Source organism: Geotrypetes seraphini, chromosome 5 (genome assembly GCF_902459505.1).
Source record: "Geotrypetes seraphini chromosome 5, aGeoSer1.1, whole genome shotgun sequence".
NCBI classification, from domain to species: domain Eukaryota; kingdom Metazoa; phylum Chordata; class Amphibia; order Gymnophiona; family Dermophiidae; genus Geotrypetes; species Geotrypetes seraphini.
In genome coordinates this window covers 271,577,050-271,601,734 of record NC_047088.1, presented here as the reverse complement: position 1 = coordinate 271,601,734, position 24,685 = coordinate 271,577,050, and the positions used below count along the sequence as shown (strand labels likewise).

The following is a 24,685-nucleotide window of genomic DNA, read 5'->3' as shown; positions in this document are numbered from 1 at the left end:
TGACCCAGTGGAGGCAACTTCTTATGTTCAAGAACAACATGTCTAATTATTTACCAAATAGATCATAGAAACATAGAAATAGACGGCAGATAAGGGCCACGGCCCATCCAGTCTACCCACTTCAAAGACCCTCCCCTACCTTTCTTTGTGAATAGATCCCACGTGTCTGTCCCATTTGGCCTTAAAATCAGGCACGCTGCTGGCCTCAATAACCTGAAGTGGAAAACTATTCCAGCGATCAACCACCCTTTCAGTGAAAAAGAATTTCCTGGTGTCCCCATGCAGTTTTCCACCCCTAATTTTCCACGGATGCCCCCTTGTTGCCGCTGGACCCTTGAAGAAGAAGATATCTTCTCCTAACTCGATGCGGCCCGTGAGAATTTAGCTCTACTAAAAACAAATGCTAACCCGAAGCATGTGGAGACTGGTAAAATGACCTTTTGTTGTGCAGGAGTTAAAACAGGGAACTCCCTTGTGGGCCAAATACGAAAATGCTGTGAAAAAAGTAGTTTTAGAAAATGACTTAAGATGCAATTGTTTGTAGACGCTTTTCTCTAACCAATGCTTTTTTAGTGTTGATTGCAGGATCACTCATGACTCTTTGAACACGTCTTTGGAATTATTTTATGGATATGTTTCCTGAGGATTATTTGTTTGTTTGTCTAATTATGTTTTTTACAATTTTATATATGTAAATTATGTAAACTGTTTAGTTTTAACTGGTATAGAAATTTTAAAAATAAAATAAATAAATAAAAATAACATCTCATAATAACGGTCACATAATAATAACCCCAATTCTATAAAATCGCAAAGAACCCTGATCCCTAATAACCAACTACAGACTGGTAGCATCCATTCCATTTATTGTAAAAATCATGGAGGGACTAGTACATACCCAACTGATGGGCTATCTTAATCAGTTCTCTCTTCTACACGAAACCCAATCCGGAGACAGTAATTGCAGCTATTTTAGACAACCTGCGCCTACTGTTTAGCAGGAGCTTCAATGCATTGGTTATGCAATTCGATATGAGTTCAGCCTTTGACCACAGGAAAATGCTACAATGCCTAGACGCCATTGGTATCAAAGACGAGGTGCTGAACTGGTTTCATGGCTTCCTTACAGCACCTATCAGGTACGCTATAATTATGAGCTTTCCGATACCTGGAGCAATCCATCCGGTGTGCCACAAGGGTCACCATTGTCTCCATTGCTATTTAACGTCTACATGTCCTCACTGAGCTTGCAATTAACTCAGCTGGGGATAAAACTATTCAGTTATGCAGATGACTTCACGATTATAATCACATTTGCTGACTCTATCTCGGAAACTATTCCCAAGGCTTCAGAAGCCATAAACATGATGGAGCAATGGATGACAAACTTCAAGCTCAAACTTAATTCAGAAAAAAACAAAATTCTTCATTGCTTCACCACATCCGTTTGACACCAAAACACCTCTATACATCAATGAACTTAATCACCCCATCCAGCCCACCATAAAGTTACTAGGCATAACTCTAGATCAATGCCTAACTATGAAAGACTAGGTGAACTCCTTAATCAGAAAGGGTTTCTTCACTCTCTGGAAACTCAGATCCATTAAAGCTTATTTCGATACGTCGGCATTCAGAACCTGGTCCAATCCCTCATACTAAGTCAACTTGACTATTGTAACATCACCTACTTAGCTATTTCCCAAAAAAAATGCGACGTGTACAACTAATGCAAAATGCAGCGGTCAGATTAATCTTCAGTCTAAAGAAATTCGATCATATATCACCCTACTACCGGCAGTTACATTGGCTACCGATGGAAGCACGCATAAAGTTTAAATTCGCCTGCTTCTGCTTTAAAGCGCTAAACGGACTTGTCCCTAAATACATAATTGAACTTTTCTCCTTCTCTGCCAACAGACACAAGAGAAGCTCTCATTCCTACTTCATTTCCCCCCCAGTTAGAGGTTGCAAACTGAAAAAACACCATGACCACCTTCTTTCACATCCAGCAGCATTGTGGGGTAAAGACCTAGATCAACTGCTTTCGCCCACTACTTATGAGGAATTCAGAAAACGTCTAAAAACTCAACTGTTCCTAAAGTATCTAGACAACTGACCCACTCATCTTCTTTCTCCTCCATAATGATTCCTCTGTCCTATTAATCTCTTTCTCCTCAACAACACATTTCCGGTCCTATTAACTCTCCTCTTCCCCCCTCTTAAATTCAATCAATTTGTACCTCGCTTAATCTATTGTAAACCGCATAGAACTTAACGGTATTGCGGTATATAAACTGTTATTATTATTACTAGTGTTAAAGCTCGTTACATTAACGGGTGCTAGAAAGCAGCCCCCTTTCCCTCTCCCCCTCCAGTTCCTCCCTGACTGTCTCTCTGTGGCCCCCTTCTGTCTCCCCTCCCCCAAGCAAAGCTGTCTGCCTCCCAACACACCCCTCCCCCCCAAAGCAGCCTCCTTTCCCTCTCAGCCTCCAGTTCCTCCCTGACTGTCTCTCCGTGGCCCCCCTTCTGTCTTCTCCCCAAGCAAAGCTGTCTGCCTCCCAGCACACCCTCCCCCAAAGCAGCCCCCTTTGCCTCTCCCCCTCCAGTTCCTCCCTGACTGTCTCTCCGTTTCCCCCCTTCTGTCTTCCCCCACCAAGCAAAGCTGTCTGCCTCCCAGTACACCCCTCCCCCAAAGCAGCCCCCTTTCCCTATCCCCCTCCAGTTCCTCCCTGACTGTGTCTCCGTGGCCCCCCTTCTGTCTTCCCTCCCCCAAGCAAAGATGTCTGTCTCCCAGCACATCCTCTCCCCCAAAGTAGCCCCCTTTCCCTTTCCCCCTCCAGTTCCTCCCTGACTGTCTCTCCGTGGACCCCCTTCTGTCTTCCTACCCCCCCCAAACAAAGCTGTCTGCCTCCCAGCACACCCCTCCCCAAAGCAGTCCCCTTTCCTTCTCCCTCTCCAGTTCGTCCCTGACTGTCTCCGTGGCCCCCTTTCTGTCTTCCCCCCCCAAGCAAATCTGTTTGCCTCGCAGCACACCCCTTCCCCAAAGCAGCCCCCTTTCCCTCCCATCCCGCGGTGTGGCCGGCTCCCTTAGTCCCTTGCCGACCTCTTCCCGCAGTCCCGACAAACATCCTTACTCCAGCAGGGGCCGCAGCACTGTAAACACGCTGCTTCGCGGCCTTCTACTGGCCTGATTTGCTCTGCCTTGTCAGGGCAGTAGCAGGCCACGAAGTAGCGTGTTTACAGTGCTGTGGCCCCTGCTGGAGTAAGGACGTTTGTCAGGACTGCGGGGCGGGAAGAGAAGAGGAGCGGCGGCAAGGGACTAAGGGAGCCAAAGGTAGGGTCGGATGGGAGGCTGAACAGGGGTTCGAGTGTGCCAGGAAGAGGAGCGAAGATGCCGCCGATGACAACTGTTCCGCGATCGGGTCCTGTTTGGTCTGCCACTGGCTGGAGGAGCTGAAGAGCAGGGAGTCCCATGTACAGATTCTCTGCCGGCCAGAGAGAGATTTGCGCGCATGCGCACTCCTACCTGCGGTGCCCTACATCTCACGGAAAACGGACGCACGCAGGTGGGAGTGCGCTTGCGCGGCTTAGGGTTTTATTATATTAGATTATTATTATCTCATACATTTAATTGTAATAATTAAATTGTGATGTAATTACATCGCATCACCACTAGGGGTTTTTACATCAGAACAAGGAGAAAAATTACTTACATTTAAGTTGCTAGTAAAGAAATTGTAGCCTCAACCAGTGTACCTTGGGTTCAGAAAACTGGGGCCCAAATGCACCAAAGCAAGTGATCGTCGCTAAACCTGTTTTAACAGCTTTAGCGATGAATGCATTTGCCAATCTGATGCAGAAAACAGCTCAGCGCATGGTTTTCTAAACGATCCTTCATTCCCCGATCCAACCATGCAAATAAGCTCATTAATATTAAAATGCCATGTAAACTAGTAGAGCAATTGATGTTCTAACATGGCTTCCCGATGCACAAAAAAAGTGATCGCTTTTAGCAATCCAAAAAAGTGACTGGTCAAGACCAGTAGCTTCCCTGTCTAACCTTTTTTTTTAATGGGCACAGATGCTGTGCATGTGTAACATGCACAATATCTGCCCCATTAGAAAGAAAAAAAGCACCCCCCCACCAATGGTGGACCTCCATGACGAAACGGCTCCAGGAACCAACCCCCCCTCACCAGCGAAAACTGCAGGAGGAATGCCCACATCCTCCTGCCATGCCAATCCCCACCTCCCTTGTGTGAGAAAAAGTGGCAGAAGTGATGCCTACTCTCTCCTGCCATGGTGACTCCCCTCCCCCCCTTCAGCAACTAAATGACAGAAGGAATGCCCACAACTTCCTGCCACCGAAAGCCCACTCCTGCTCCAGACACCCTCCCCCCCCAAACATCCCCTACCCTCTCCATTTCCCCCTGAAAAAAAGGCAGGAGGGATGCCCACTCCCTCCTGCCACTGGTGGTCTCTCGAAACCTCCCCCCAACCTCCGAACCCCCCCTCCCATACCTTTTCAGAGAAGTTGGATCAGGAAGGAAGCTTAGTCCGTCCTGCTGATAGGCCCACCAGTTCAAAATGGCAGGCCTTTTCCTCCCTGGTGCATCATGTTTCCCAAGATAAAGAGGGAGGGGCCTAAGGCCCTGATTGGCTCAGTCAAGAAAATGAAGGCCTTAGACATTTCCCTCTTGTATCCTAGGGTATAGAGGGAGGAGCCTAAGACCTTGATTGGCTTTGATGCCTTAGGGAGGGGCCTAAAGCATCTGAGCCACTCGGGGGCTTAGGCCCCTCCTCATGCCTCACTTGATGCACCAGGGAGGGAAAGGTCTGCATTTTGGACTGGCAGGCCTACAAGCGGGGTGGACTGAGCTTCCCTCCTGCTCCAACTTCTTTGAAAAGGTATGGGGGGTTTGGGGACTGGGGTAGGGTTTTGAGGGACTTCTGGTGGCAGGAGGATGTGGGCATCACTCCTGCCTTTTATTCATGGGAAAGGGGGAGGGTAGGGGATATATGGGGGTGCCTGGCGTGAGGGTGGGCCTTTGGTGGCAGGAGGGAGTGAGCATTCCTCCTGCCATTTCACTATCACGAAAAGGTGGGGGGAGAGGCATGGAAGGAGGGAGTGGGCATCCTTCCTACTTTTGTTTGTCTCATGCAGGTGTATGTGTGGGTGTGTGTATGGGGTGAATGGCAGAAGGAAATGGCCATCCCCCCTGCCAATTTTCGCTAGCGCGGAGGGGGGGATTCCCAGTGCCGCGTTCATCGGAGGTCATTGGGAGGGCCATCATCAGTGGGGGGAGGTGCTTTTTTCTTTTATTTTAATGGGGCAGATATTGTGCGTGTGTACTGTTAGATCCACCCCCACCCACCCCCATCCCCAGTGCAAAGATGAAATAGCCACTCACCTTGCCATAGTCTGTGGTGAAGGTCACAGATCCAGCCTCATTTGAGCTGACAGTGCACGGATTCAGCTCTCCTTTCACCTTCAGCCAGACCCGACTGCCCTGGAACCACATCAGAATTTTTATGTTTATCAGAACCAGAACAACCGCCTAAGCTGACATTCAGATGTATAACTGAAATTACTAGATATTGGAGAATCTTATTTAACTGAGGTTTAAGGAAAGACTAAAACGGTTAGGGCTCTTCAGCTTGGAAAAGAGACGATTGAGGGAGGATATGATTGAAGTCTACAAAATCCTGCATGGAGTAGAACGGGTTCAAGTGGATCGATTTTTCACTTCATCAAAAATTACAAAGACTAGGGGACACTTGATGAAGTTACAAGGAAATATTTTAAAACCAATAGTAGGAAATTTTTTTTCACTGAGAATAGTTAAGCTCTGGAACGCAATGCCAGAGGTTGTGGTAAGAGTTTTAAAAAAGGTTTGGACAAGTTCCTGGAGGAAAAGTCCATAGTCTATTATTGAGAAACAAAACAAATTTGAACAAAAACTTGCTCTAGTCTAGATAATGTATACATACTGAGACAAGTGTAGCAAAACCAGATGTACTGATATCACTTGAAACAGGAACCTGTGAATTTCAAACACCCAAACTGGCAGACGCCTTTTGGAGTATGAATATCATTACAAATTAGACTGTAAGCAAAAGCACTTAACCGAACGGGAGCTCAGCCGTTTCACTGTTTCAGCTTGCTCAGGGGTTCACAAACTTTTACAGTCCATATTCAGCATTTCTAACGCCTGTCTGATGACATTTTCCAAGCTTTGGGCTAAAGAGCTGATATGGGTCCTCTGTGAATTTGTGATAATATTCATACCCCAAAAGGCATCTGCCAGTTTGGGTGTTTGAAATTCACAGGTTCCTGTTTTAAGCAATATCAGTACATCTGGTTTGCTACACTTGTCTCAGTACACTATTATTAAGAAAGACATGAGGGAAGCCACTGCTTGCCCTGGATCGGTAGCATAATATTGCTACTGCTTGGGCTTTGGCCAGATACTAGTGACCTGGACTGGCCACCGTGAGAACAGGTTACTGGGCTTGATGGACCATTGGTCTGACCCAGTGAGGCTATTCTTATGCTCTTATTCTACCGGAGTGGGTTTTCAGTTTGATTCACTCTCTCACTAGTTCACTGTTTGTGACTTATTTATTGTTATTAATTCTGCACAGTTGATTTTGCACACTAGGGACGCCCGATGATGGTGTGCAGGCGGGGTGATTCACCTCCGTCTTTGTAAGTGGAAGCGCTGGAGTTTGTTCTCCCGTCGCTAACAACCTCACACTGAGAGCGCCCCTATCCTTCAATTGATATTTGGTACCTGTGTGGTTTGGTTTGTTAGGAGTGATTAGCTGATAGACACACTCATAGAGTCCTTATTGACATTTTTTGCCTCCTTTTTGTATCTTATTCTACTGGAGGCAGTGGTGGTGGTTTGGGGAGGGGGGGGGAGAGGAATGGTCAGCTGTCATTGTGTGACTGACATGGGATCTGCCTCAATACTAGTGTTGCTGGATTTTTCACTGTGGATCATAATATCAAGCTTACAAACATTTGGGCATTTGCTCAGTTTCTTATATAAGAACAAGTTTAAGGTTGACATGGACAGATTTTTCAATTTGAAAGAAACCACAAGAACAAGGGGTCACTCGATGAAATTGAAGGGGGACAGGTTTAGAACAAACGCAAGGAAATTCTTTTTCACACAGAGGGTGGTGGACACATGGAACACCCTTCCGGAGGCCGTGATAGGAAATAGCACAGTACAGGGTTTCAAGGAAGACCTGGATAGGTTCCTGGAGGACAATGGGATTGAGGGGTTCAGATAAGAGCAGTGGAAGGTTTAGAGATAAGTGTAGAGGTAGGTATAAAATTAGTCAGGGACTGCTGCTCAGGCAATATGCCTGATGGGCCGCCGCGTGAGCGGACCGCTGGGCAGGATGGACCGGCGGAGGCGACTACTTATGTACTTATGTTAAGATGTATAAGTGAAGTGTTCTCTGTGGACTTAAATCCCCAGAGGGCTTTGCTTCTCCCAGAGGGCTTTGCTTCTCCCAGAGAGCTTTGCTTCTCCCAGAGGGCTTTGCTTCTCCCAGAGGGCTTAAGCCCACCCTTCTTCAGTCTGAGAGAGAACAGTTGCCATATTTGTAGACCGCATGGCTGTATAAGAACCTGAGTTTAGCATTGTTCTCCCACCAGGTTTTCAATCTAACACAGCTTAGTTTTATATTTAAGACTGGAGAACATGTTATTTTCACAAGGTGTGGAAACACTCCCAGCTCCCTTTTTTAAATAGGTAGAGTAAGAAGATTCTATGACAAAGTTGAATAATAATAATAATAACAGCTTATGTACCACAATACCGTGAAGTTCTATGCGGTTTACAAAGATTAAGCAAAGGTACAAATTGATTGACTAAGAGGGGAGGAAGAAAGAGGGTTAATTTTTGAGGAGAGAGTGATCAATAGAACAAGTTAATCGCTATAGAGGGGAGAGAGGAAGTCATCAATTGTAAATGTTATTCTTTAATTCATGTTATTAAAGAAAGTTGTTCAAGAAATACAGAGTCTGGCTAGTAATACTAAGATTACAGAAGTAAGGGTTAACTGAATAGAAGCTTCATACAATTGTCAATATAACTCAAGAGTGAGTTCAACAGTGTTTGGCCATTCAGAGAAGTCCTGTTTTTCAGTACAAAATCTATTCAGGAAACTGTAAACAGTTCAGCCCAAACAGGCATTTCTGGCACAGTATTTACATTGTTAAAATCCTGAACTGACCTCTATAGTATTAGGAGTAGGCCGGGTCAGCTGTCTCAGCCATTGGAGGTGACTGCCCTTGCAGGTATACCACATAATTTGGTTGGTGTTGCACATCCATTAAACCTACAAATGTGACTCTCTAAACGCTATTTGGGATTCACTTACAGGTGTAAAAGAATGTTTTACTCACAATTCAGAATTCTTTAACTCAGATAACGGCTTTGGAAAATATAAGTTTAATTCTGGGGAAAATTTTGGAAGAAAATACTAAGACATTAAAACTGCTATCAAGGAACGCCGTATTTTACCAAAAAAGATTGAACATTTGGTTAAGCTTCAAAGAAATAAAACATTCCGTTTCATTAACTTTTCTAAACTTCCCTCAATTGCTCCATTAATTCATTTTAAGAGATATCTCTCAGAAACATTAAAGATTCCTGAGCAATCTCCTGCTCCTTTTGTAAAATATACAATATCTACCATGTGTTAGGAAGGCATCTGTGCAGCCTAATGGACTGAGACACCGGGTTCAATTCCCACTGCAGTTTCCTGTGTCTTGAGCAAGTCACTTAACCCGCCAAAACTTAGGTCTCCTTTTCCAAAGCCATGGTAGTGAGGCCCATGCAGCAGTTAGGGAGGCCAAATTCCGCATGGAAGAGTCTCTAACGAAGAACATCAAGAAAGGAGATAAATCCTTCTTCAGGTATGTCAGTGATAGAAATAAGAACTCAGGCAGGATAGTATGTCTTAGGAAACCAGATGGAGACTATGTAGAAGCGAACTTGGAAAAAGCCCAACTGTTAAATGAATACTTCTGCTCAGTCTTCACCCGCGAGGCGCCAGGACTCAGCCCTCAGCTACAGACAAGGGTTGACGCAGATGACCCGTTTAGTAATTTTAAGTTTACACCCAGCGGTGTCTACTGCGAGCTGTCAAAGCTTAAGGTTAACAAGGTAATGGGGCCTGACAACCTACACCCCAGGGTGCTCAGGGAGTTGTGTGATGTCTTGGCGGAACCGCTATCCGCGCTCTTCAATCTCTCCCTTAGTACGGATAACGTCCCGTTGGACTGGAAGATGGCTAACGTCATTCAACTCCACAAGAAAGGCTCCAAGATGGAGACAGCAAACTACAGACCGGTGAGTCTCACATCAATAGTGTGTAAACTAATGGAAACTCTAATCAAACGCCAATTGGATACGATCCTGAACGAGGAGAATCTATGGGATCCCAGTGAACTAAGGGGAGATCCTGCCAATCCAACCTGATCAGCTTCTTTGACTGGGTGACGAGGAAGCTAGATGTTGGGGAGTCCCTGGACATCGTATACCTGGACTTCAGTAAAGCATTCAATAGCGTACCACACCGCAGGTTGCTGAGCAAGATGAGTTCTATAGGATTGGGCGACACATTGACGAAATGGGTTGGGAACTGGCTTGGAGGTAGGCTTCAGAGAGTAGTGGTGAACGGCACCCCCTCTGAAATGATGGAGGTAATCAGTGGAGTGCCGCAGGGCTCGATCCTGGGCCCGATCCTATTCAACATCTTTATAAGAGACTTGGCAGAAGGACTGCGAGGTAAAATAACATTATTCGCCGATGACGCCAAACTAAGCAATGTAGTGGGCAAAAGCACAACAGACATAAATTCAATGTCCGACAACATGATTCACGATCTACTCCTACTGGAGCGCTGGTCTAGGTCCTGGCAACTCAGCTTCAATGCCAAAAAATGCAAAGTCATGCACCTGGGCAGCCAAAATCCATGCAAGACTTACACCCTTAATGGTGAGATCCTAACAAGAACTGAAGCAGAACAAGACTTAGGGGTGATCGTCAGTGAGAACATGAAGACTGCCAATCAAGTGGAGCAAGCTTCATCCAAGGCAAGGCAAATCATAGGTTGCATATGCAGGAGTTTCGTCAGCCGTAAGTCATTATGCCATTGTATAGATCCATGGTGAGGCCCCACCTGGAATACTGTGTGCAATTCTGGAGGCCGCATTACCGTAAGGATGTGCTGAGACTGGAGTCGGTCCAGAGAATGGCCATCCGGATGGTCTCGGGACTCAAGGATCTCCCATACGAGGAACGGCTGGATAAGTTGCAGCTGTACTCACTCGAGGAACGCAGAGAGAGGGGTGACATGATCGAGACATTCAAGTATCTAACGGGCCACATCGAGGTGGAAGAAGATATCTTCTTTTTCAAGGGTCCCGCAGCAACAAGGGGGCATCCGTGGAAAATCAGGGGCGGGAAACTGCACGGGGACACCAGGAAATTCTTTTTCACTGAAAGGGTGGTTGATCGCTGGGATAGTCTTCCACTTCAGGTTATTTAGGCCAGCGGCGTGCCTGATTTTAAGGCCAAATGGGATAGACACGTGGGATCTATTCGCAGAGAAAGGTAGGGGAGGGTTATTGGGGTGGGCAGACAAGATGGGCCGTGGCCCTTATCTGCCATCTGTTTCTAATGTGATGCAGCCCATTCAGTTCCTATGGGTTATCTTGTATTTGAGTTTCTAAAAACTACTTGAACTAAAAAAAAATAAGGGGGATTGAGGCCAGGACAAAATTAAGACAGGTTAGAGACGAGAGGCACAGGGGGAGGAGGGAGGTCTTAATGACATTGTGTATATAAAAATAAAAAGAAGGAGAGAGGATAAAACATCAGGACTTAGTGCCACGGCTAGATTTTGAGCTCAGGAGGGACAGAGAAAAGTACCTATATATGATGTGATGTATCCAGCACTAGCGTATGGCTAGTAGCCCTATAGAAATGATTATGAGTAGCAGAAGGAGCAAATGTTTTGTTTAATAAGTTGGATCTGAATTTAACACAGACGACTGAGGATGACGCTTTGGGACTTAAACCTGCTACATTGATAGTAAAATTTGTATTATAACCAGATAGAGATCAAATAATGTCTTGCAATCCTTTTTTTAACATTCTGATGAGCTATTTTTGAATTGCAAATTAAACCATAGCGTCGTTTGTAGTGCTGGCCGCAGCAGTAACAGCTCCAACGCTCAAAGGAATTCTTTGAGCCAGTGCTAAAAACCGTGCTACGATTTTGGAAAAGGGGGAGTAAAAGTTTATCCTAATGTTTTCAAACTGACCCAAAACAGGTGACTGCAGTTCCTAAACTGCACTTGGAAGCTTTGTTTTGACTGAATTTTCCCTGGAAGTGTGTACTGTAAATGGAATTTTTCTGAATCCTAAACATTTAGAAATATTTTGGGCTAGCAGGATGATTAACAGCTCCGGACACATCTACTCTGTAACTTTCTTTCTTCTTTGATATCCAGGATTAATCCTTGTCTCGTTCATAAATGGGCATATTTTCTCATTTGAATAACGTTTTGGGGTTCCTTATTGGATTACTGTATTCCATGATACTATCTTTTCTGTTACATGAGTAATTCTTGGGATATTATTGTAGACATATAAAAAAAATTTCAGTTTCCATTAGCCATTATAATTCATAGGCTTTTATTGAACAGTACTATGGGGGATCTTGACAATTGGTAGAACGACAATTGGTAGGGAGACAATTCCTAGAATACGACAATTGGTAGGATCTTCTTACCAAATGTCATCCTACCAATTGCCATACCCAATTGTCCTACCGCTACCAATTATTGCAAAACATGGTATCGGAACAGGAGGGGGCCCCTCTCACACACATAGGCCGACCACACCCCTCCTGGCATCGATATATTGATGATATTTTTCTTTTGTGGTCTGGTAGTGTTGAAGAGTTTTTGACTTTTTTTCAATGGTTGAACACATGTAATGATCACATCCAATTCACCTATACTTATTCATATTCTAACATCAATTTTTTAGACGTCAACATCAATCAAGTCAGACAAGGTTTCATCACCAAGGTACATCACAAAACTACTGATTGAAATTCTCTTCTACATTCTACAAGTTGTCATCCATCGGGCTGTATATCCAGTTTACCATATTCACAATTTTTACGATATAAACGCATTTGCAGTACGAATCAGGACTTTGAAATTCAATCAGAATTGTTAAAGGACAAATTCATCAGACGAGGATACAATAATAAAAATTTAAAGTCAGCATATAAGAGGGCTAAATTTAACAACTGTACTTTATTACTTAGTCCCTAATCAAAACATCATGATTCTCAAGATATTTACACTTTTGTCTCTAAATACAATAACGCCAGTCCTAGAATTGCGCGTACCATCAAAAAGCATTGGAATATTATGCAAACATTACATGTATTCAAGAACACTTCTCTCCGCAGTTCATACTCCCGGGGGAAGAATCTTAAAGAGCTGTTGAGCTCGTCAGAATTGAAGACTACCACATCAAAGACATCTATTTTAAAGGGTCATTATAAATGTGGTCATTGCTTAAACTGTGAGATCATGTTGCAATCCGATCATTTTATCAATCCATTTGACAATAAACTTTACACTACACATTTTTTTAGCAATTGTAATAGTACTTATATTGTTTATCTTTTGTTATGTCCCTGCAATAAACTTTATGTTGGGAAGACCATCAGAAGTCTCAAGATCAGATTAACTGATAATCGCTCTAATTTCAAAAGGATAAGAACTGAATCACCCTTGGTCGCCCATTGTTCAGAATTTCACCATAAATTCCATCAGTTCAAATGTTGGGTGATTGATCATATTCCGAAATCTGCAAGGGGAGGAGATCGCAATAAGCAATTATTACGCCGTGAACAACTGTGGATCTCGAGATTACATACATTAGAACCCCAAGGACTCAATAGCCATATTGCATGGCATGCTTTTTTCTGATTTTGTCTTCATATATAACATTAGTCTTCAACCATTTATATATTTTTTATTCCTGTTTTTTGCCCTTACATATAATTTTTTCAGTTTTAATTATGAAAGTTGCAATATGGGTTTTCAGATTTAATTTTTCTTTATTATCATGTTTTCAGTTTTTTTGACTGATTCAAAATATATTTTTTTCTAATCATACACTTTTAAACATATGTACTATCAATTAGATAAGTTAACAATGTCTTAGCGTCTTGTTTGAACACAGACGTAAGTTTACCTTTAAAATTTTCTCAGAGTTAAGTATATACAGCGTCATCATTCTTGACGTCATTCAAGAATTTGATTGGTTAAAAAAATCTCGGCGTCCTGTTTAAATTCGGGCGCCATCTTGTTTTACAATTGTTGCTGGCAATAATTTGCAGCTATACCGTAGGCAAGTTATACATTTTGTTAAATAATATTTGCATTGTATTGTTTGTTTTGATGCTTGCGGTTCTATTTGGTTCATTAACAGAATATTCTAACATGTAGCATCAGCAGTCATAATATCATTACGTTATCAAAATGAATATGTCCTTATTTGTCGTAAAAACATTGATATAATGTTCTTTATTTTTCTCTCTCTTTTTTTAAGAAATTTTGAGCAAAGTGTGTACCGGCACCGTATTTCTTATCGTTACCCCTGAAGAAGCCCGTTGAGCGAAACAGTTGGGCCTCTGTTGGGCTATTAAGATAAGTGCTTGGTCTATTTCACATTATAGAAAGCCTGAAAACAAATCTGCCGGCTTTAACTTGCTCTTTAGCAATTTGAGAGATTTTAAATCACAATATTTAAATATCATTATATATCACATATTGCATTATAAAAACAAGTAAAAAAATATTTTAAATAGTTCACACAGGGGTTTTGGACCGGTGATGAAAACCTAACCCCGTTTGGTTATAACTTTATTGATTATGATCCTGGGGTTTTTTGAGGTCCTTTTTCCTCTGTTTTAATCACATTATATACAATATAAAGTGTTCCACACATATTGTTTGAGTTACTCATTTTTTGGACACTTATAAGAGTTTCCACCTATTTTTCAGTGTACCCCTCTAACATCCCTACACCTTTCACAATGGCGGCCCTTCCCCCTCCCAGTACATCTTGGGATGCACTGGGAAGGGCCTAAGGCCCTGAATGACTTAGACTTCCATCTGATGTCACTGAGAGGAACGGCTAAACCAATCAGGACCTTACGCCCCTACCAGTGCTTCCCAAGATGCACTGGGAGGGGGAAGGGCCACCATTGTGAAGAGGTGGCCCTATCAGTAGGAAGGAGTGGACATCCCTCATGCCAATGTTTCAGCAAAAGATACGGGAGTGTTTGGGCATGTCGTGCCAGGGGGTATGTGAGCTGCCAATGTTTCAGTGAAGGGTACGGGGGGGGGGGGGGGGTGCAGATGTCAGAGGGGTGTTGGAGAATATGTGGGGTGTCGGGAAAAGTACTATAGAGGTGTGGAGTCAGCCTATGTGCTTAAGATGGGTCCCTCTCCTGTTCCAAAGCTGCTTTTTGCAGTAATTGGTAGGAAGATCCTATGAATTGTCTTCCCATCAATTTCATCCTACCAATTGTCGTAGACCTGTACTGTGAAACCCGGTGAGGTTTGAAAATAGTTTCAGTTGTACTGATTTTTTGGTTGTCTATTATTGATTTTAATTTTAATTTATTACTTTTAAACATTATTGGTCTCCAAAAAATAAAAATCATTCTCCATTTCTCTTCCTAGCTCTTTAGGGCAGTGGTTCTTAAACCTGTCCTGGGGGACCCCTAGCTAGTCAGGTTTTCAAGATATCCCTAATGAATATGCATGAGGAAGATTTGCATGCCTGTCACCTCTATATGGGTAGATGATACCTTTGGTACATTCCCTGACTCTTAGCATATTGGGGGGAAGTGCAGCCCCCCACATGCTGTTAGCCAGAGGGAGAAACCAGTCTAGTATGAGGGAGGGATGGCATAAAGAAAAGGGACTCCCTGTAAGGGTGAGAGTGGACTTTGAAATGAACTGTCTTACCTCTTTGAACAACTTGTCCATTTTAAAATCTATTCTGAAAAGAATTTAAGGACTCAACTCCTTGGATTTTTACTTTCTTCTCCAGTGCAAATTATTCCACTCCTAAACAGAAAAGGAAAAAAAATGGGCGAGTGAGAAAAACGGTGTTGTAGTGGACAAGCTTCTGGCCTGGGAGAGGCATAGAGTTCTGGGACATAGATTTAGGTCAATTACAGATAATGGTTACTGTGGATGGGCAGACTGGATGGGCCATTTGGTCTTTATCTGGAAGAAATAAGCAAGAGACAGAAGAAATGGAAAGGAGACCCTGGAAGAGAACTTAGGAGACTGGCCAACCTGACAGAAAATTAAAGTACCCAAATTGTAAATATTTCATCTGCCCTCAGCATGCCGTTGTTGCAGCTTGAATTCAATGGAGCTGGTCCTATGCTGGTTCGGGAGGGGGCAAAGCAGTGCTCCCACACTCCTCTCCGCTAGTGTCTGGACATGAACACAAGGAGCCGAAAGCCAGAACTCTCCCATCCACCACGAAAAGAAACAGGACCCAATTGTTCAACTCTTAACCGCCACCATAGAACCATTCAGGCATCAGGCAACGGCTCCCTCAGCTGCCAGATCGGAGCAACTGTCAAACTGGTGAGCTCAAAAGAAGCAAACACCAACGAGACTGGAAGTCCCAAATGAAAACAGCAGAGACAGAACAAAAAACCAACAAGAAAGAAATTTAAAAGAAAAATCAACAAAGGCAAAATAAAACAAAAATAAAAGCAGGACAAGGGAGACAGCACAGAAGATGACCTAACTGGCCGCCATCTTGTTGGAATATTCATTTCTATCTCTAGCTCTACCTCTGTCTTTCTATTTTTATCTTTACTTTTCATAAATTGTTTCTTCAGGTACTTTAGTTAGATTGTGAGCCTTTGGGACAGTTAGGGAATTTCCAAGTACCTATCTTATTTATTTTTATTTATTGTATCTTTTAATGCATCATTTTTGTAAACCGCTTAGAAACCTCACGGTTATTAGCGGTATATAAGAATTAAATTAAATTAAATGTATCTGCTTTGGGAAATATGCTTTTTCTATTTTCTTTGCTTGCATTTCTGTGTCTCTCCAGCATTGCACTGTTCATAGAATCCATTTATTTTAGGAGATTCCATTTCATGTTTGCCTGATTATTTATTTGTCACATTTAGGGGTCTTTTTATTAAGGCGTGCTAAATACTAACGCATCCATTATAGTCTAAGGACACATTAGCGATTAGCGCGCACTAAAACAGCTAGTGCGCCTTAGTAAAAGGACCACTTAGTTGTGGTTTCTTATTCTGTCTGTCCATGTTCTGCATCTACTAGCATGTAGTGTTTGGGGGGGGGGGAGGGTTCTGAAGCCTTCCCACTTGTTCTTTTTCCCCAGTGGTAGGGAAGCTAATGCTCTGGGGCTCGGTGTACATTTTGCATGGAGTCTTTTTCTAGGCGAGATTGTTGCAGTTGGGGTCCTAGATGTTAGGGCTATTGACCTGTCTGTCTGGCAGTGGAAGGAGAGGTGACATCACAACGCGAATAGACATTTTTAAAGGGAAAAGCCATAGTTCCATTGCTGGGAATGTGAAGTGTGTTACAAACCTGATGGTTGAGGTTTCTATTAAGACTCTATCCAGTCCTGTAGATAATCCAGACTTCACTCCCACATAGAAGAATTTGCTGAATGAGGATATTAATTGTTATTTGTAGAGCACTATAGAAATGATAAGTAGTCGTAGGTTTTACTGGGCAGCTGAAATCCACAGATGGCCCTCAAGACTTTATCTTGTAGTATCTTATGTTCAAATGATTTTTATTATTCCAACAAGAACAAACAAATATAAGTAGCATATGCATCCAGGAAATAACATTGCAAGCACACCCCCTCCCCTCCCTCCCCGCCCCAAGAGTCCAATGCCACAACAAAGACTGAGAGTTAGAGATAATCCTAATGATTCAAGAGTCTACTGCGAGCATACGGTGTGAGGTCCTGCCAGAAGCATTCCCAGATCTGACAGAATTTACGACCCGGTCCACGTTCCAAGTCTCCCACCAGTCTCCGCTCCAGCGTAGCATGAATAATCATCAAAGCTCTCCATTGAGCATAGGAAGGGGGATCTCGGGACAGCCAGTTAGTAAGAATTGCTTTCTTCCCCATCAAAAGCACTCTAGTGACGAAAGCTGACATTCCCTTGGGTTTAGGCGTGGCTATATTATAATATCCAAATAATGCTCTCGGTTGCGGGAGCCAATGCCTCGTAATATAATGTCCTAAATGTCTCCAAAACTGTTGAATTTTGGGGCAAGTCCAAAGCATATGCTCCAATGAAGCGTGAGCTTGACCACATTTCGAGCAAGAGTGAGATGCAGTAATCCCCATCCGGGCTGCACGTTCCGGAGGGATATAAAGTCTCAGAACAATTTTCAACTGCATTTCCCAGTGGGTAATATTAGAAGACACCTTCTGAATATTCTTCAGTACTCGCTGTAACTGTTGGGCCATTAGCGTGCAGTGCAAGTCCTCAGCCCATGCTGTCACTAAAATGTCCAAATTGGTGCCAGAGTGACCGTCCCAGATCCCCACTATGTGAAACCGAAGAGGAATCCTCTGTTGTGCAGAAAGGCTAAAGAGTTCTGAAAGAGCCTCCCTGTTGTCTTCCTCAAGATGATTCGCTGGGAGAGACTGAACGTAATGTCGGATTTGGTAATATGCAAAGAAATCATCTTGTAGCATCTTAAAGCATATTTAAAACTACATGTGTGGTGTAGGAGTTGGGGGCCGTAGATTCTCAATGCAGGGGATGTGGGTTTGATTCCCACTGTGGGTCTTTCTTATGTTCTAAAAAGGTTTGGACAAGTTCCTGGAGGAAAAGTCCATAGTCTGCTATTGAGACAGGTAAAGGGGAAGCCAGTGCTTGCCCTGGGATCAGTAACATGAAATGTTGCTACTATTTGGGTTTCTGCCAGATAAGACTCTCGCATTTCAAGCAGGTAAACAGCAGTCCTGGATGGGTAAATACATTGGTGAAGCTATGTTGTTTTATGGTGCATTTCGGAAAAAAATTAAATCAGCATTGTTTGACAATTCATTTCCTAAATGTGGAGACTATTGTTAGCAAAACTCTATACTGAGTATATTTAAGAAACTTGTTGTATTTTTAACTATTTGTATTTTGCTGATTGTGCAGCCTTCTTCTATGTAAACCGCCTAGAAATTGTTTGGTTACGGCGGTATAGAAGAATAAAGTTATGTTATGTTATGTTATGGATTAGCCATTATGGGAACAGGATACTGGGCTTGATGGACCATTGGTCTAACCCAGAAGGGCTCTTATGTTCTAAAAAGGTTTGGACAAGTTCCTGGAGGAAAAGTCCATAATCTGCTATTGAGATGGGTAAAGGGGAAGCCAGTGCTTGCCCTGGGATCAGTAGCATGGAATGTTGCTACTATTTGGGTTTCTGCCAGGTACTTGTGACCTGGATTAACCACTGCTGGAAACAGGATACTGGGCTTGATGGAGCATTGGTCTAACCCAGGATAGAAACATAGAAGATGACGGCAGAAAAGGGCTACAGCCCATCAAGTCTGCCCACTCTGCTTACCCACCCACTGTCTATGCCCTAATGACCCAATTTCCTTCTTATGTTCTAAAAAGGTTCTGACAAGTTCCTGGAGGAAAAGTCCATAGTCTGCTATTGAGACGGGTAAAGGGGAAGCCAGTGCTTGCCCTGGGATCAGTAGCAAAGAATATTGCTACTGTTTGGGTTTCTGCCAAGTGTTTGTGACCTGGTTTGGCCACTCTGGACTAAGAAACTGGATTAGATGGACATCAATCTGAGCCAGTATATGAGTAGCTGTTCTTCTGTTCTGATAGAAGAAGGAGCGACGGTGTGGTGATGGACACAATGTACAGAAATGTCGCTGTGACTTGCTCCCTATTACCACCCAAAATATTTCTCTAGAGACACTGACAGCCCTCTGGTTTCCTGACCCCAATTTTGACAGATTAATTGGCATCAACAGATCTTTAGCAGAACCAGCGCTGCTGCTCCATGGAACCCCAAGCCCTCTCAAATCTGAAAAATCAGAGGAAAGGGGTTCAAATCTGGATCCCTGCTCTGGGGACAGAAAAAGCTGGGTCTGACAGGGTACCATAGTTTTGTAAGGGTTAAAACCCTCCATATAGATTTTACATAGAGCTGAATACATCTTGTGCAGAATTCAAAACCTGTGCCTAAAGCAGGGAGAACCTTTGGCCTACATCTGCTCCTTAGCAAGCCTTATCTGTGGCTCACTTAACTGATGAAACTTGGACCTGAAATTGCATCATAGTCCTCTTGCCCAGAGCCTGCATTGAGCAGGCAAAATGACCCCAGCCATGGTGGTGCCTGAGCCTCTGTTTGCTTCTAGCGAGGAGCCGAGACTCCTGGAATTCCCCCTGGAATTCTGCTCAGGTCAAGAGGTTGGAACAAGAGGCAGAGAGATAAGCCTGGGATCAGAGGATATAAAGCAGTGGTCTCAAACACGTGGCCCGCCAGGTAGTATTTTGAGGCCCTCGGTATGTTTATTATAATCACAAAGGTTTCTTGATCTCTTTAGCTATAAATGACAACATTATTATTAAGACTTAGCCAAAAGGAAAGATTTATAAACTATAAAGAGTTTTATCTCATGCAAAATTGTCATTTCTTTAATAAAACATTAACTATTTTTTCTGAGGCCCTCCAAGTACCTAAAAACCCAAAATGTGGCCCTGCAAAGGGTTTGAGTTTGAGACCACTGATATAAAGGAAGCATCCCTGGAGAGACTCAAGGTCTGATCCCCATTCTTGGTTCCAGGGCTCTATGACACACATCTGCTCCACGATGACTGGTCCTGAGGCCTGCTGCTCTAGTCTGATCTGATGCCAGAGGCCTGAAGCTTTTAGACAGACTCAGGCTGCAGCCATTTCATTGTCCCTGTCAGAGCTTCTGCTACCCAAGAGCGACCTCTCCTACACAGACTGTGCTGGGCATTGCCTGAGAAACGTCTCCTACACGGACCGTGCGGGGCTCCTACTTGAGTGTGCTGGCACCACTCCAGAAGCCAAGCATTGCCTGCGCTAACAGCTCATATCAGCTCTGGGGTACCTTGGTGTAAAACAGGTCAGGAGGCAGGATTTTACTCCCAAGTGATTTGTGTACTAGTGGGTTGATGTGTATTTTTTACACAACCGAGCTTGTCTAGTACCTAAGTCTCTAATAACTGACCACTGTAGCTGCTACTTGTTGAAGCAATAAAATTTCCTATTTTTTAATACACAGCCTAGATCATTGTTTGTCAGGTATTGTATTGTCCAGGGATCCGAATGTAGATCTGGGGAACGTAATCCAGAGCCTTACCTAATACCATTACAAATCTATTCTGTTCCCCCTGCACTGCTTGTTTTTAGAGTGAGAAGGAAGCAATGTAAGCCCCCTTCCCCCCGAGGCAAGTAATCCACTTACAGTTGGAGCCCACACATATTTGAGAGGGCATCGGATTTAGGTGAAGGGGACAGGCTCAGAGTAATTAAGGTCTGCTTTGTTGCCTTAACAATGAATGTGGCCATATAGGTCTTCATCTGCCGTCATTCACTATGTCACTATTTCTACAGCGGGTAGGTGGAGGATGCAACAGAAGAGTCAAGGGCTGTATCTGAATTCAAGAAAGCATGGAAGAAGCACCAGGATCTCTGAGGGAGAGGAAGGGATAGGAGAGATTAGGAGTCGGTGTGGATGGAAGATTTGATAGGACCTGTGGTCTTTTTCTGTTTCTATGTATAGAGGATCTCTGAGGGAGAGGAAGATATTGGAGCGATTAGTAGTTGGTGTGGATAGGTCAAATGCCGAAAAGATGGAGAGAGGGACACTGAGGTTCTAGCCCCTGAAGCACTCTTGGCATCCAGCAGTACCGGTGCTGATAAAATGATTTAGAGATCGTATCCCAACTATTTTTTTGCAGTTGACAGTTTTCATGACTACTAATAAAATCTATAGGGAAAAAGAACAAGCCTGAAACACTGGATTAAAATACAAGTCATTGCTCATCCCACTGCCCAGATCTTGATTAATGGGGAGCTTACCTCTTCTTTCGTACTAGAGAGAGGGACGCGTCAGGGCTGTCCCCTCTCCCCGATGCTTTTTGTTTTGGCTCTAGAGCCTCTCACAGCTCAGCTTCGTCAGAGCCCCGGTGTGCGTGGCATTCGGTTGGGCTCCCAGGAATTTAAAATTAATTTGTTTGCGGATGATATGCTCATCTTTCTGGGGAATGCCGAAGAGGGGGTTCCTCGCTTAATAGATCTTATACATCGATTTGGAGCTTTTTCTGGGTTGCGAATTAATTTTGATAAGTCGGAGGCTCTGGCGGTCCGCCCCCCGTGTGTTCTGTGGCATGATCCTTCCTTTCCGTTGCAATGGTCTAAGGGTACGCTTAAGGATCTGGGAGTTTATTTGCACGCAGATCCGGGGGTGGTTTATCGGCAGAACATACTTGATAAATTGGATGCAGTCCGAGCCATGTGTAAGAGGTGGATGGAATTTCCCCTCTCATTCATTCGTTGCCCTTCTTAAAATGGTCCTCTTGCCGAAGCTCCTGTATCCACTGCAAATGGTGCCCCTTTGGATCAAACAGAAAGATGTGCAGGCTTATAAGGGGGTTGTTTCGTCTTTTATATGGCGATCCCGCCGGGCGAAAATTGGGTATAATAAATTGATTCGGGGGCGCGAGCAAGGGGGTGTGAATTTGCCCGATTTGCGTCTTTATAATGTCGCCGCTCTGTTGAGATGGGTGCATGAATTATATACGGGTGTTGACAAGTCAGCTCCGGTGTCGGTTTTTAACCTCCTGTGGCATGGGGCAGGACCCTGTCCTTCTATGCTTCGACCCCTGCGTATGTCCTGGTGCTGGTGGCGTTCCTCGTTGGGGGGCGCGGTGGGTCCTTCGCCTTTTACGGAATTTGTGGGCAACCCTAAGTTTCCTGCTGGATCATTGCATGCATTTTTTGCCTCAGTTCGGCAGTCTGGGTGTCGTTTTGTGGGGCAGGTTGCTGACGTGGGGTCGGGAACAGCTCCCTCTTTTCTGGCATGTCGGGACCGCTGGGGTTGGACTGCAGGGTCTATGTTTGCTTATCTGCAGTTGCGTAGTTACTGTTTGGCGCTTCGTTCGCCGGCAGGCAGCTTGCCCACTTTTACTTCTTTGGATCACCAGTTTTTGACCGCCCCCTCTGAATTTAACACGCTTTCGGAGTGGTATAAAGTGGGGAAGGAGCGACGGTCTGGAAAGATTCTCGATGCTATGGCGACAGATTGGACTCTTGCTTTGGGAGAGCAGGTTTCTGCTGCCGAATTGGCTCTGTGTTTTCAGGAATCTGCCTCTGCCTCCCCTAATGTGAGTTTACATGAAGTACATATGCAGATCCTGCACCAATCTTATTTGACCAGATGTAAGGGGCGACAGATGGGGTTATGGCCTGATGACTGTTGCCCCCGCAGTCCGGCTCGTCGGGACACTTTGGTACACCATTTTTTCCCTTGTGGATATTTGTGCTTCGGGAGTTGGAGAAAGTTATAGGGCAATCTATAGACTGGTCTTACAAGACGTTGCTGTTGGGTGTCACGAGTCCCCTGGTGGAGGCGGGCATTGGCGAACCTAGGAGGCGCTTTCTTTTAGTGGCCTTAGGAATCACAAAAAAACTAATTCTTCGCCACTGGATTGGCACCACGCGGCCAACAGTCCAAAAGTGGCGAGCTAATATGTCTCTGATGGCTGGTTGGGAGCGGCAACATCGCTGGGGGGCTGCGAGCTGGAAATCTATAACCTATCTGGATTATTGGAGTTCCTTTTAGTGCTGGTTAGAGATCTGGGGTGCGCAGGGTGGGGGGGGGGGTTTCATTCAAAAATGGATCTGCATGGGAGATGATTAGCTTATTTTTGTTTGTTATTTGCATGAACCCTTGACTTCTGTACTTTCCTATCTATTTCGCATGGCTACATTTTGTATATTCTCGTATGCATTGATCCTTTAATAAAAATATTTAAAAAAAAAATAAAAATACAAGTCATTGCTGAAAATTGGGACTGGGGGTCATAGGTTGAGGCTGCTGTTCCAATCTCCCTTAATACAAGAGAATTTACACCCAAACTGGCCTTTCAATATCTTTTATTTTTTATTCAGGGGAGCTCAGAATGGTTTACATGAATTTATTCAGGTTCTCAAGCATTTTTCCCTACTCCCCCCCTCCCCCCAGACCCTGGAGAGACCTGCTGAGACTAACCGCCCAGTACAGGAGAGACAAGCTGACCCCCCCCCTCCTCCTCCTCACCCCACAGCGTCCTGGAGCATCAACCCAGCCTAGCTGAGACCCCACTGAGACTTACCCCAGTCCTGGAGAAAGTAGCAGCACTGCTTAGACCCCCTTGTCAGATGTTGAGTGCAGTCTTCTGGAAGGAAAAGCAGAATTTCATCTCCCCACACCCTCTGCCTGTGCTCAGGACCACTCTCGCCCAGCGTATCAGACTGACCCCTCCTCCCCATGGAAAAAAAGAGCATCAGCTGAGGCTACTCCCTTCCCTGCTAATAAGCAGACAGTCTCGCTTCATCTAAGCAATCAGCTCCTCAATCGATACCACACTGACAGCACTGTCGAGATTACTCCAGATATAAGCCCCCGACCTCCCAAGAATGAGCCACAGACACACACCGCCCACTGCAAAGAGAGTTCCAGTAATACAGAGCAAAAGTCACACACCCTCAGAGGCAGAGCCCAAAACACACAACCTGTCACCCTAAAAAGAACCCTTCAGAGACAGCCCCTGAGAGAAAGAGCTGCTGTGACCGCAGGACTTCCAGAGAGGGAGACGTCTTTAATGGTAATAATTTGCCTGGAAAAGGCTTTTAAATAGGGAACCCATATACAGATTGTAAACCGCTATGCTATATTTGTTTATATTTAGTACCCCCAAAAAAATTAACCAGCCAGAAACAGTCACTGACCGGTTAATAAATAATAATAATAAATCTTTTTTTTATACTGCAGCACTTCTCAGTTCCATGCGGTTTACAATAAAGAAAAGCTGAACAACACAGTGATAATACATCAATAACAAAGAAATTCATAGAATTGATAAAATGCCAGACAAATTTATCAAAGAGATTTCCTAAAATCTTGATAGGAATAAGAAGCTACAATTAAACCACTTAAAGTGGAATTCCATTGATCTGCTTGGAAAAATAATGTTCTTTGTGTTAAATAGTGTTTCGGCACCTAACCATAAATATTCATCATGAGATAATTAGTTACCTCCACTGAATATTCGCAATCAGCGCTAAAATGTTAACCTGCTATTTGCACAACATTCCTTGCTACTGATCCCAGTAGTTTCCCCCTTGAGAGTCTCAATAGCAGACTATAGACTTTTCCTCCAGGAACTTGTCCAAACCTTTTTTAAACCCAGCTACTCTAACCGCTGTAACCTCCTCCTCTGGCAATGAGTTCCACAGCTTAACTATTCACTAAGTGATAAAATATTTCCAAGTAATTCCAAT

General features: G+C 44.0%; 1 protein-coding gene across 1 annotated transcript in view; it reads right to left on the bottom strand.

Moving 5' to 3' along the window:
• LOC117360428 (unconventional myosin-X-like) overlaps positions 1–5,525 on the bottom strand; it is a 483,786-nt gene extending 478,261 nt beyond the window's left edge. Inside the window, exon 1 of the mRNA XM_033944140.1 lies at positions 5,415–5,525. Coding sequence (XP_033800031.1) covers positions 5,415–5,525 — 111 coding nt within the window. The remainder of the gene's footprint in view (positions 1–5,414) is intronic.
• Positions 5,526–24,685: the final 19,160 nt, after the last annotated feature.